This window comes from Neoarius graeffei, chromosome 3, assembly GCF_027579695.1.
Source record: "Neoarius graeffei isolate fNeoGra1 chromosome 3, fNeoGra1.pri, whole genome shotgun sequence".
Classification (NCBI taxonomy): Eukaryota; Metazoa; Chordata; class Actinopteri; order Siluriformes; family Ariidae; genus Neoarius; species Neoarius graeffei.
In genome coordinates this window covers 62,991,959-63,004,781 of record NC_083571.1, presented here as the reverse complement: position 1 = coordinate 63,004,781, position 12,823 = coordinate 62,991,959, and the positions used below count along the sequence as shown (strand labels likewise).

The following is a 12,823-nucleotide window of genomic DNA, read 5'->3' as shown; positions in this document are numbered from 1 at the left end:
ATGGAGAATTGTTTAAGAATTTTATTGCAGTTTCTGATTATTTCATTACTATTATGTGTAAAGTCATGGGCACAGGTGTATAATCTCAGTGTCTCTGTCGAAGAGGGTTTACCTGTAGGAACCATAGTAGGGGACATAAGGGCTGCTTTTCCTCCAGGTGTCCAAAACAGTGGGTTCTTCATATCTGAGAGCACAGACTCGGATGTTTTCCGTGATCTGAAAATCGACACAGAGACAGGAGTCATTTCTACATTGACAGTTCTGGACCGGGAACGCAGAGACAGATATGAATTTTCCACTACAAGTTTGACGGGACAGGTGATTAGGGTTCAGTTGGAGGTGAAAGATGTGAATGATCATGCACCTGTGTTTCCTGAAGGAATTGTGATGCTAAACACATCTGAATGGACTCCAACTGGGACAATGTTTCACTTGGATGCTGCAGGAGATCAAGATGAAGGCAGGTTTGGTGTTCAAGGGTACAGAATTTTGGAAAGTAGTGCAGATGGAGTTTTCAAACTGGATGTCCAGAGTATGGATTTAGTTCTTCTCAAAGAACTGGATCGGGAAAGTGTGGATTTCTACAATCTGACCATTGAGGCTTTTGATGGTGGGGTACCACCAAAAACTGGGTGCTTACAAGTCAACATTAATGTTTTGGATGAAAACGACAACCAACCTGTGTTCAATCAGACTGACTATCAAGCTTTTATTTGGGAAAACACCCCTTTTTTGACACCTGTGTGCCAGGTAAATGCTTACGATCCGGATTTTGACTCTAACGGCCTTGTCAGCTATGAAATCAACAGAACCCAGAGCAACTCATCTGAGTTTTTCATCATTGACAAAAATACAGGTATCATTCGGGTGAATAAGATTTTGGACTACGAAACCAGGTCGTCTTTTGAGCTGGTTGTGATGGCACAGGATCATGGATCTCCTCCGAAATCCAGCAGTACGTTTGTGAAAATCAGGATTCTGGATGTCAATGATAACAGCCCCAACATTAGTATCGTGTTTTTGAGCGAAAGTGGAGATCCAGAGGTTTCTGAAGGTGCTGGTTATGGAGATTACGTGGCCAGTATCACTATTTCAGACCCAGATTTGGGAGAACTGAACAAAGTCAGCTTGCTCCTAGAAGGTGGAGAGGGGAAATTCAACTTAAAGTCTATAGATGAGTTTGTGTATGCTTTATACGTAGATGGCGTGCTTGACAGGGAGGAGAAGAATCAATACAAGCTCACCATCATTGCATCAGACTTTGGTTCTCCTCCTTTGAGAAGCGAGAGGACGTTTGTTCTACGAATTTCCGATGTAAATGATAATGCACCGGTTTTTGAGCAAGAACTCTATCAATCAAACATTTTTGAGGATGCTCCTGAAGGAAGCTCAGTTATACAGGTCAAGGCTAATGATGATGACGAGGATTCTGGGATATTATACTCAATTTTACAGTCAAATCAAAGCTTTCTGGTGAATATTGACCCCCTGACTGGTATCATCAGCACAGCTGCAGGTTTGGACCGAGAGCGAGAGTCAGATCTGGTGTTTTTGGTGGTGGCAGTGGACTCTGGGTTTCCTCCTTTAACCTCCACAGCTACCATTAGTGTCTGCGTAGAGGATGTCAATGATAACGGACCTGTATTCCAGCAGCAGATCTATACCACCACCATTCGGGAGCATCTAGCCATCGGAAGTTGCTTTATTCAGGTAAATATACTTTAACTTGCGTGTTTCAAGACAAGCATTTGTTCTCTTGAGAAAGTGACCATCACTTTGCAGACTTAATTTGGGTCCTATAAGTGGACACAGTATTCAGACCCCAACAACGCTGCTGGAACTGATACACTCATATCAGCACCACACACACTATCAATGTTATTGTCACTGCTATAAACCCACACACAGAAAGTAGTTCTTTATGAATTAGGAGACAGCGCTAACTGACAGCGAAAGAGCCAGAGTGTTTACTCTTCTCAGTACAAAGACTGTAGTGTTACTGCAAGGTGGAAAGTGTGCATGTGTGTGTGTGTGTGTGGGGGGGGGGGGGGGGGGGGGGATGACTGACTGTGAACGAAACCGCAAAACAATGCCTGAATAATCACGTCACACCATGTTTCTTACAATATAGGTGTCTATACAACAGTGTATGTCTATGTATGTTTATACAGTACTGTGCAAAAGACTTAGGCCCCCTGTTTTTTTCATACAAACTTTGTTATAGATTTCTATTTTATGACTTTTACATTATCGAGTCAGTACAAAAATATTTGAGTTCCAAATGTTTGTTTTCCAGCACAAAATTAAATGTTACAGAAAAAACATTTTGTATCTGAGCAGTATATTCCATAAGAGAGCACTTTTCAGATGAAAAAAGAAAACTTAATGAAGGCTGCTGGGTTTTGGTGCAAAATGAAGAAGCGAGTGTGACATAAAGTGTCCAGAAGAACTGTGGCTGGTTCTGTAAGATGCTCAGTAAAACCTACAGCTCATTTCCTTATAAAACTGCACTCATTGTACCTGAGACTACTATTTTTTTTAAAGCAAAGGGTCGTCTCACACCAAATATTAACTTGGTTTCATGTATTATGGCTTACTGCTGTTTATATTTTTTTTCCATGTTAAAACATTTCATTTCATTATTTTTTAAGCCATTTTTGGTCAACAGCATTTCTTTACATGTGCCTAAGACTATTGTACAGCACTGTGTGTAAACAATAAAATAAAAAAAAGGAGAGAAATAGAGTTCTCATCTCATCTCATTATCTCTAGCCGCTTTATCCTGTTCTACAGGGTCGCAGGCAAGCTGGAGCCTATCCCAGCTGACTACGGGCGAAAGGCGGGGTACACCCTGGACAAGTCGCCAGGTCATCACAGGGCTGACACATAGACACAGACAACCATTCACACTCACATTCACACCTACGGTCAATTTAGAGTCACCAGTTAACCTAACCTGCATGTCTTTGGACTGTGGGGGAAACCGGAGCACCCGGAGGAAACCCACGCGGACACGGGGAGAACATGCAAACTCCGCACAGAAAGGCCCTCGCTGGCCACGGGGCTCGAACCCGGACCTTCTTGCTGTGAGGCAACAGCGCTAACCACTACACCACCGTGCCACCCTGATTATATTATTACTTGAAATATTTTTAGTACTTTTATATGGTGACTTGAATAATAAAGTAGTAATTAGATTAAATAATATTATTAATCCTAATTATTACTACTACTTTTTTTTTGTTACCTGTGACAATTAAACATCTCCAAAACTTTTCACATTGCTGAACCACTTATTTTCTGTCTAGCTCTGTTATAAAAGTATTAGTATCACATATTATGTGATTACAGTACCATAGCGTGCAGACTTTGACCAACGGTTTCATTCACACACTCACGCACACAGGCCATAAAATCCAGTATATCACATTTATTGCAGGAAAGAATTGATCAAATGCTGCCGAACGCAGGGCTAAATGACATGGCACAGTGAAGTGGGAAAGACAAACAGCCATAAACTGTACAATGCCCTCCGCAATTATTGGCATCCCTTGTAAAGATTAGTAGTAAGGGTTAGGAAGGAAATCCACCTTTTGGTGAAGTCGCTTCATTTCATACTGAAAAAAAAGAGAAAAATCCAACCTTTAATTGACGTAAATTTAAATTATATATGTTTTTGAGTTGATTGGACTGTGTAGGAACTTTCAAGCTGTAATCCATGACTTCCTAATTAACTTGAGGACAAATATGAGGTGACACAGATGCCAAATTCCCTTAGTCAACATGGGAAAGATAAGAGAAAACACACAAACCACATGGAGAAGTGTTTTGACCTTCATAAATCAGGGGATGGTTATTAAAAAAAAAGCTCCTTGCCTGAAAATGTCCATTTCTACTGTTAGGGCAATAATCAAGTCAAGTTTATTTTTTATAGCGCTTTTAACAGTAGACATTGTCACAAAGCAGCTTTACAGAATTTGAATGACTTTAAACATGAACTAATTTTATCCCCAATGAGCAAGCCTGTGGCGACAGTGGCAAGGAAAAACTTCCTCAGACGTCATGAGGAAGAAACCTCAAGAGGAACCAGACTCAAAAGGGAACCCATCCTCATCTGGGTGATAACAGACAATGTGATTATAACATTTTTAACAGTTTTAACATGAAGTCTGTTTCATTGATGTTATAATTCTTCATTGATGGAAACTTCAGTGCAAAACTGTTCATGACAACTGCAGTCTTAAAGTTAGCAAGTCAGCTGTAGTCCTCAGCCATAAAAGCATTACTGTAAGTGTCCAGAGCGTCTTCCAAGTGTGGCTTTCAACTGTCCATATGGGGCCGTCCTCCACAGGAGCGATGTGATGAGACTCCAGCCAGACATAGGGCATCAGAATGGATCAGGCAGGTCTGAGGAGCAGAAGAGGTCAGCATCTCAATCTCAGGATTGACATGTAACGCGGAGGGACAGACAGAGTGGGTGGGGGGGGGAGAAAGAGAGAGAAAACACAGGTTATTAGGTATTGCCCAATGTCACCTGATGAGTAAGAACAGTATACATTTTGCGCTGAGTGCAAGCAGGGACTCCGGCAAAACTAACTATGACAGCATAACTAAAAGAGGAGAGCCAGAAGGTAACACAGGCATGAGGGAGCCCCGGGACATAAAGCAGCAGCCACTACACCGTCAACAAACTCGAGTGAGCGAGCGAGTGGGGACTGACAGCATCCATACATCCCAGTTTACCAAAACACACTATGTCTGAGGACCCTCCAGATCTACTCCTTTACCTCACTATTAACAAAAGGTTTGACTAAACAGATGTCTTCAGCCTAGACTTAAACGCTGAGACTGTGTCTGATTCCCAAACACTACTTGGAAGGCTGTTCCATAATTGTGGGGCTTTGTAAGAAAAGGCTCTGCCCCCTGATGTAGCCTTCACTATATGAGGTACCAGCAGATAGCCTGCACCTTTTGATCTAAGTAGGCGTGACGGGTCATAAAGGACCAGAAGCTCGCTCAGGTACTGTGGCGCAAGACCATTCAGTGCTATAAAGATCATTAGTAGTATTTTATAAACAATATGAAATTTGATTGGGAGCCAATGCAGTGTGGATTAGACAGGACTGATGTGGTCATATTTTCTAGTTCTAATAAGGACTCTTGCTGCTGCATTTTGAACTAACTGGAGCTTGTTTATGCACTTATTGGAACATCCAGACAGTAAGGCATTACAATAATCCAACCTGGAAGTACCAAAAACATGAACTAGCTTTTCTGCATCATGTAGTGACATTACCTTTCTTATCTTAGCAATATTTCTGAGATGAAAGAAAGCTATCTGGGTGATGTTATCGATATGAGTTTCAAATGAAAGACTGGGGTCAATAATCACCTTGAGGTCTTTGACTGCTGCACGTGAAGAAACAGAAAGGCCATCCAGAGTTACTGTGTAATCAGAAAACCTACTTCTAGCTGCATGTAGTCCAAGTACTTCAGTCTTGTCAGAGTGAAGCAGAAGGAAGTTAATAAGCATCCAATGTCTAATGTCCTTTACACATTCCTCAGTTCTATTACACTGGTGTCTCTCATCTTGTTTTGCAGAAACATACAACTATATGTCATCAGTATAACAGTGGAAACTAATACCATGCTTCCGAATATCACCCATATATATATAGACCATTCAGTGCTATAAAGATCATTAGTAGTATTATATTTATTAGTAGTATTATATATATATATATATATATATATATATATATATATATATATATATATATATATATATAAATGGTGATTTTTCTAGACATACTGAAGTAAAGTTTGGTGTTCCACAAGGTTCTGTCTTAGGCTCACTGCTTTTTTCTTATATATATAAGAAAAAAGCAGTGAGCCTAAGACAGAACCTTGTGGAACACCAAACTTTACTTCAGTATGTCTAGAAAAATCACCATTTACATCAACATACTGATAGCGATCAGTTAAATAAAAGTTGAGCTAGGAGAGGGCCGTTCCCTTAACTCCCACAACATTTTCTAGTCTATCCAAAAGAACAGAATGATCAATGATATCAAATGCTACACTAAGGTCAAGCAACACAAGCAGCGAGACACAGCCCTGATCAGACGCCAATAGTATGTCATTTACTACTTTAACTAAAAATAAAAAAGTGGACACCAGCTGGAACTGTTACAAATTCAACTGAAAGAGGAGCCAAGTTTATTTTGCCCCCATGTACAATGAGGAGGAGGGTAAGAGAGGAGAAAAGAAATCTCCATGGATCACTGTTGGTGAATTACAAGAAAAAGTAAAATCTTAGGGTTTTCAAGTCTCCAAAACTACCATCAAATGCCACCTCCATGCCAACAGGTTATTTGGAAGGTGCCAGAAAAAAGCCTTTTCTGTCAGTTAACCACAAATGTGCACCTAAAGTTTGTGAAGCACTACTATAACTTAGACTGGAACCATGTTCTATGGTCTGATGAAACAAAAATGGAGCTTTTTGGCAATAAACACTTAAGGTGGGTTCGGCGTAAAAAAGAAGGATGGCTACAGTATCATGAAAAGAACCTGATCCTGACTGTAAAATATGTTGGAGATTCTGTGATGTTTCGTGGCTGTTTTTCCTCCAGAGCATTGTTAGGGTACACGGCATCATGGTCTCCATGAAATACCAGGACATTTTAAATCTAAATCAGTCTGCCTCTGCCAGGAAACTAAACCTGATGCACCTGTAGCGCCTCCCTGAGGGCAACAGGTCGAACAGATCAAAGCCAGGGTGGGAGCTATCCTTGATAATGTTCTTAGCTCTGCTAAGGCAGCGGGAGGTGTAAATGTCCATCAGGGAGGGGAGAGGGCAGCCAATGATCTTCTGTGCTGCCTTAACTACCCTCTGGAGCCTCTCCCTGTCTACAGTAGTGCAGCTGACGTACCATACTGTAATACAGTAGGTCAGCAGGCTCTCGATGGATGAGCGGTAGAAGGTCAGCAGCAGGTTGGAGTTTAGGTTGTACTTCCTGAGGACTCTCAGGAAGTGTAGCTGCTGCTGAGCCTTCTTAATGACTGCTGTAATATTTACTGACCAGGAAATGTCGGCGGAGATGAGGACGCCGAGAAACCGGAAGGTGTGGACCCTCTCCACATACACGTTGTTGATGTAGAGGGGGGCTAGGTCGGTGCTGTGCTTCCTGAAGTCAACAATGAGCTCTTTGGTTTTCTTGGTGTTCAGTGCGAGGTTATTTTCTGAACACCAGGCTGCCAACTTCAGGACCTCCTCTCTGTAGGCTGCCTCGTCTCCCTTTGAGATGAGTCCGACCACTGTGGTGTCGTCAGCAAACTTGACGACGAGGTTGTTGTTGTGGGTCAAACTACAGTCGTGGGTGTAGAGGCAGTATAGGAGGGGGCTCAGCACACAGCCCTGTGGAGAGCCGGTGCTCAACGTGCGGGTGGAGGAGAAGTGGGGGCCAAGTCTCACAGACTGGGGCCGGTGAGTAAGAAAGTCCTTTATCCAGGCACATGTGAGAGGGCCGAGAGTGTCCAGTTTTCTAATAAGGATGTCCAGGATTCTTGTATTAAAAGCTGAACTGTAATCCACAAAGAGTATGCGGACGTAGCTGTGCTGCTGCTCCAGGTGGTTTAGCGCAGAGTGGAGAGCTACGGCGATGGTGTCCTCTGTGGATCTGTTTGTGCGATATGCGAACTGGTAGGGGTCGAAGTCTGGGGGGAGGTGGTCCTTGATGTGCTGAAGAACTAGTCTCTCGAAGCACTTTATGATTACCGGGGTGAGGGCCACAGGACGGTAATCATTCAGGCTGGTGATGGGAGACTTCTTCGGCACTGGGATTATTATTGCAGATTTTAGGCAGGGCGGGATGACTGCCTGAGCCAGGGAGAGGTTAAAGATCCTGGTGAAGGTAGGGGCGAGCTGGTGGGTGCGCGCTCTGAGCACCTTACCAGGTACACCATCTGGGCCGGCAGCTTTCTTGGGGTTCACTGCCAGGAGCACCCGTCTGACATCGTGCTCCTGTACAGTGAAAGGAGTGGTGTAGGAACTTTGTGGTGGTGGGGGCAGGGCAGGAGCAGATGAGTGCTGCTGAGATGTTTCAAAGCGAGCAAAGAAGCGATTTAGCTCCTCTGCTAGCGGTGCACTCCAGTCTCCTGTTGGCGCATCACAGTCTCTGAAGTTTGTGATGTCCTGAATGCCCTGCCACACCTCCCGTGTGTTGTTGCTGGACAGGTGGGACTCTATGCGCAGCCTGTGGTCCGCCTTGGCTTTATTTATTCCTCTTTTCAGATCAGCTCGAGCGGCTCTGTACAGAGCTCTATCACCTGACCTGAAGGCAGCATCGCGAACCCTGAGGAGTGAGCGGACCTGGCTGGTCATCCAGGGTTTCTGGTTTGGGAAGACCTGGATGTTTTTATCCACAGTCACATTCCCGATGCAGAACTTTATATAATCCAGCACCGTTCCTGTGAATGTCTCCAGCTCCTGGTGTTCAAATAAGTCCCAGTCTGTCTGTTTAAAGCAGTCCTGTAGTTTGGAGAGTGCACTGTCAGACCAGGTTGTGATAGTCCTTGTGGTGGGCCTGGCTCTGCGTCTGAGGGGAGTGTAGGCTGGGGAGAGCAGGAGGGAAAGATGGTCTGACTGGCCGAGGTGGGGGAGGGGTATGGCTCTGTACGTGTGCTTGTTGTTGGAGTAAACATGATCCAAAGTGTTCTCCTCTCTAGTAGAACACTTAACATGTTAGTAAAATTTCGGCAGTACAGTCTTCAAGTTGGCCTTATTAAAGTCTCCTGCGATTATGTGAACACCGTCAGGGTGGGCCCACTGCTGTTTGTTAACGGTGTTCAGCAGGAGAGAGAGTGCTGTGTTTACACTGGCGTCAGGTGGAATATACACAGCTGTGACAATCACTACAGTTAGCTCTCTCGGTAGAAAAAAAGGCTGGCATCTTACAGACATGTACTTGAGGTCTGGGGAACAGTGTTCATCTATAATTGTTCCGTTGTTACACCAATTATCATGCACGTAAATACAGAGCCCTCCTCCTCTGCTCTTACCAGAGTCCTCATTCCTATCCCAGCGGAGCAGAGTGCGGCCTGCTAGCTGCAAGCTAGCATCGGGTATTTCCGGATGAAGCCAGGTTTCTGTGATAATTAAAACACAGCAGTCCTGAACGTAGCAATTTCCAGTGAGTTGTAATTCCAGATCATCCGTTTTATGCACCAGGGATCTGGCATTGGAGAGATACAGGCTCGGTAGAGGTGGCTTGTGTGGTTGTTTTCTTAGCCTTAGCATAGCACCAGACCTGTGGCCCCGCTTCTGCTTCCTTTCCCTCCTCCATCTGCGCCGCCTCCTAGACCCGACAACAATCCACGGAGAGCCCGGCGGTCTCGCTATGTCATCTGGGATGTTGTGCGTGAAGAGAAAGTCGCTCAAAACAGATATCTGGTGTTGGTCACCGATGGCTAAAAGTGTCTGGTGGGTATACTGGATGTTCGCAGAACCGATGGTGCACAAACAAGCAAGAAAGAAATACAAAAACAAACAAAAAAAAGAGCACTGAAAAGGAGAGCCGTAAGCCGCTGCAACCATGCACACCACCATCTTTTTTTTATCCTGTCCTACAGGGATAGCCTGGAGCCTATCCCAGCTGATGATGGGCAAGAGGCGGGGTACACCCTGGACAAGTCGCCAGGTTATTGCAGGGCTGACACAGAGACAAACAACCATTCACACTCACATTCACACCTATGGTCAATTTAGAGCCACCAATTAGCCTAACCTGCATGTCTTTGGACTGTGGGGGAAACTGGAGCACCCAGAGGAAACCCATGCAGACACAGGGAGAACATGCAAACTCCACACAGAAAGGCCCTTGCTGGCCACTGGGCTCGAACCCAGAACCTTCTTGTTGTGAGGCGACAGTGCTAACCACTACACCACCGTGCTGCCAGATAGGAACTTAGTTGATATTATTAACCATGGAAGTATTATATTCTTTTCCCTTTGTCATCAGATTCCAGACAAATGGCTTGATTTCTCTCAGTTCTGTGACCTTGACCTTTGTCCCAAGGCCTCAGGTGTGGAAATGGGATACCACTGTGTCCCTGGCACAGTACCTCTAGTCATTGTTATTATTATTATTATTAATCTCATCTCTCATCTCATTATCTCTAGCCGCTTTATCCTTCTACAGGGTCGCAGGCAAGCTGGAGCCTATCCCAGCTGACTACGGGCGAAAGGCGGGGTACACCTAGTCTGGCTAACGCAACTTCAAAGCTCTGCGAGCATTGGTCTGGCAAAGATATTAAGCCCAACCGTTTCCCAAAGCGCGTGGTTGACCCGCCTCCCTGAAATGCCTCAGTTTGCTACTGGTCGAAGCCAGAAAAGGCTGTGACGAAGCTTAAACCAATCACATCACTCTTTCCTCTGATGTATGTGATGCGACGGAAACTGCTTGAGTAACAGGAAGAAGATAAATACCTCCAGGGCTGCTCTTTGCTCCATTTTCAATGAGAACTTCCCGTTGAATGCTTTCAATACAGCATCTGCCGCTGTGTCAAAGGCTTGCCGCTGCTCCATGTTCGTAATGTTTCTAGTGAATGAAGCGCTTCCGGCATAGATTCTGTAAACAATCTATGGCTTGCGGTCGCAGTTCTACTACGTCACTGCCTTGAACACGCCTCTACCCAGGGCCGTTGGAAATGCTCAAAGTTGATTGGCTCCCGATTTTTCGGGAGCTTGGAAGAGCTGGAGATAGCTTGCCTTGCCAGACTAAGTTCGCAACAGGCCCCCGTGTTGCGTCACACTTAGGATGGGCGGGCCCAGGCTAGGGTACACCCTGGACAAGTCGCCAGGTCATCACAGGGCTGACACAGAGACACAGACAACCATTCACACTCACATTCACACCTATGGTCAATTTAGAGCCACCAATTAGCCTAATCTGCATGTCTTTGGACTGTGGGGGAAACCGGAGCACCCGGAGGAAACCCACGCGGACACGGGGAGAACACGCAAACTCCGCACAGAAAGGCCGTCACCGGCCACGGGGCTCGAACCCGGACCTTCTTGCTGTGAGGCGACAGCGCTAACCACTACACCACCGTGCCGCCCTATTATTATTATTATTATTATTATTATTATTATTATTATTATTATTCAATATAGCTTCAAGAAGTCAAATTCAGGTTTGTGACATTGATTACTTTCCAATCACAACACATCCTAAAGTGTTCTAGTGTTCTTCCGCCACAGCAATTTCCCAACGGTTATGTTTATTATTTTTTATTTATTTTATAAACAAACCCCAGATCATATTTTTTTTATCAATTTCGAGTTACATTTCCACAAAACAGTGTCCTTCACCAGCATCACTTTTTTCTCTCTCGAAGTTGAAAGAAAAACTCAACTTGTCATATTACAGAGAAACTGGAAAGCAGTTTCCTGTTTCTGAAAACTCACTGACACTGGAGACTCCTTTCATCAACGTTAAATTGTCTCCTCTGAGAAAACTTTGCAGTATCATTGATCATACGTTTTTCTTTGTTAAATAACACATTTTTAAAATTTGTTTATTATTAGATTTAGCTGTACAAGTGAATGTGTTGTTACCATAGAAACAGTAACATATTAGAATGAGCACATTAATATAAACCTGTGATTGAATTACAGCTGGTGCTCCATCTTAAATACTAAGATTGCATTAATGTTCTATTGATTTATAAAATTCTTGTCTAGGTAACTGCCGAGGATGCTGACGGTGGTGAATTTGGAAGGGTGCGTTACGATTTTTCTGACGCGTTTAACACTGAATACACACGCAAACTGTTTCACATGAACCCCTTTACTGGAGAGATCTGCGTGTCTCTTGACATTGATCGTGATGCAGGTCTGGTGAATTTTGACCTTTTAGTAAAAGCTGAAGATCAAGTGAGTATGTTCTTTAACAATAATATTTAAATAAATAACCTAAATGAGGCAGTCTATTTATTTTTAAAAGTGAGCGACAGTGTTTGAACTCATTTCATTTCATCTCCTCCTCTTCAGGGGGGCCTGAGCTCACAAACATATCTTCACATCGATGTGGAGGATGTGAATGATAACGCTCCTGTATTTAATCCAGAGAAATACATCACGAACTTAAGTAGAAACACTCAACCAGGAGCTGAAATCCTCACTGTTTTTGCTACTGACCGAGACTTGCATAACTACGGCCGAGTCTCATATGACCTGCTCCCTGGAGACCATGCCTCTTTTTTCTCTGTGAATGCATCATCAGGTGAAACTGACCCACTTGATATTTATGTGTAAACTCAGAGAGTGAATTACGTGATGTGAAAAAAACCCCAGCTTGGTTAATATTGTTTTGCCGACTGAAAAACATGCTTATTTGATTTGTGTCTGCAGGTACACTGTCTGTTTCCTCCATTCTCTCTGAACTGGGCACCAGCAGCGTGCGACTCACAGTCTCCGCTCATGATGGAGCAGGTGTGGCCTCTCCGAGACCTGCTGACATCATCATCCACATTCTGAACATCGACTACGCCCCTGTGTGCTTCCAAAAGTCCTACTATAGCTTCTCGGTGTCTGAGGATTCTCCTCCCGGTACCTCGGTGGGGAAAGTGCATGCTGAAAAACCTCATGGTGAGTTTTCCTTCACTGAATTACGTTGGGTTTACATTTCACAATTTTCCCACAAAAATTGCATGGATTTAATGTCATTGCAGCCAAAGGTGACAAAGTTCTGGCTTTGTCAGAAATTGTTGATTAAAATCTCAAGGGTGAGTGCTGCTGGTCGAAAAGCTGATAATAGGAGGT

The 12,823-nt window shown here is 44.0% G+C and overlaps 1 protein-coding gene across 1 annotated transcript in view; it reads left to right on the top strand.

The window, feature by feature from the left end:
- Window positions 1–12,823, top strand: part of dchs2 (dachsous cadherin-related 2) — a 44,123-nt gene continuing 31,300 nt past the window's right edge. The window contains exons 1-4 of the mRNA XM_060915958.1: window positions 1–1,710; window positions 11,744–11,935; window positions 12,053–12,284; window positions 12,413–12,649. Of these exons, the coding sequence (XP_060771941.1) occupies window positions 1–1,710; window positions 11,744–11,935; window positions 12,053–12,284; window positions 12,413–12,649 (2,371 nt within the window). The remainder of the gene's footprint in view (window positions 1,711–11,743; window positions 11,936–12,052; window positions 12,285–12,412; window positions 12,650–12,823) is intronic.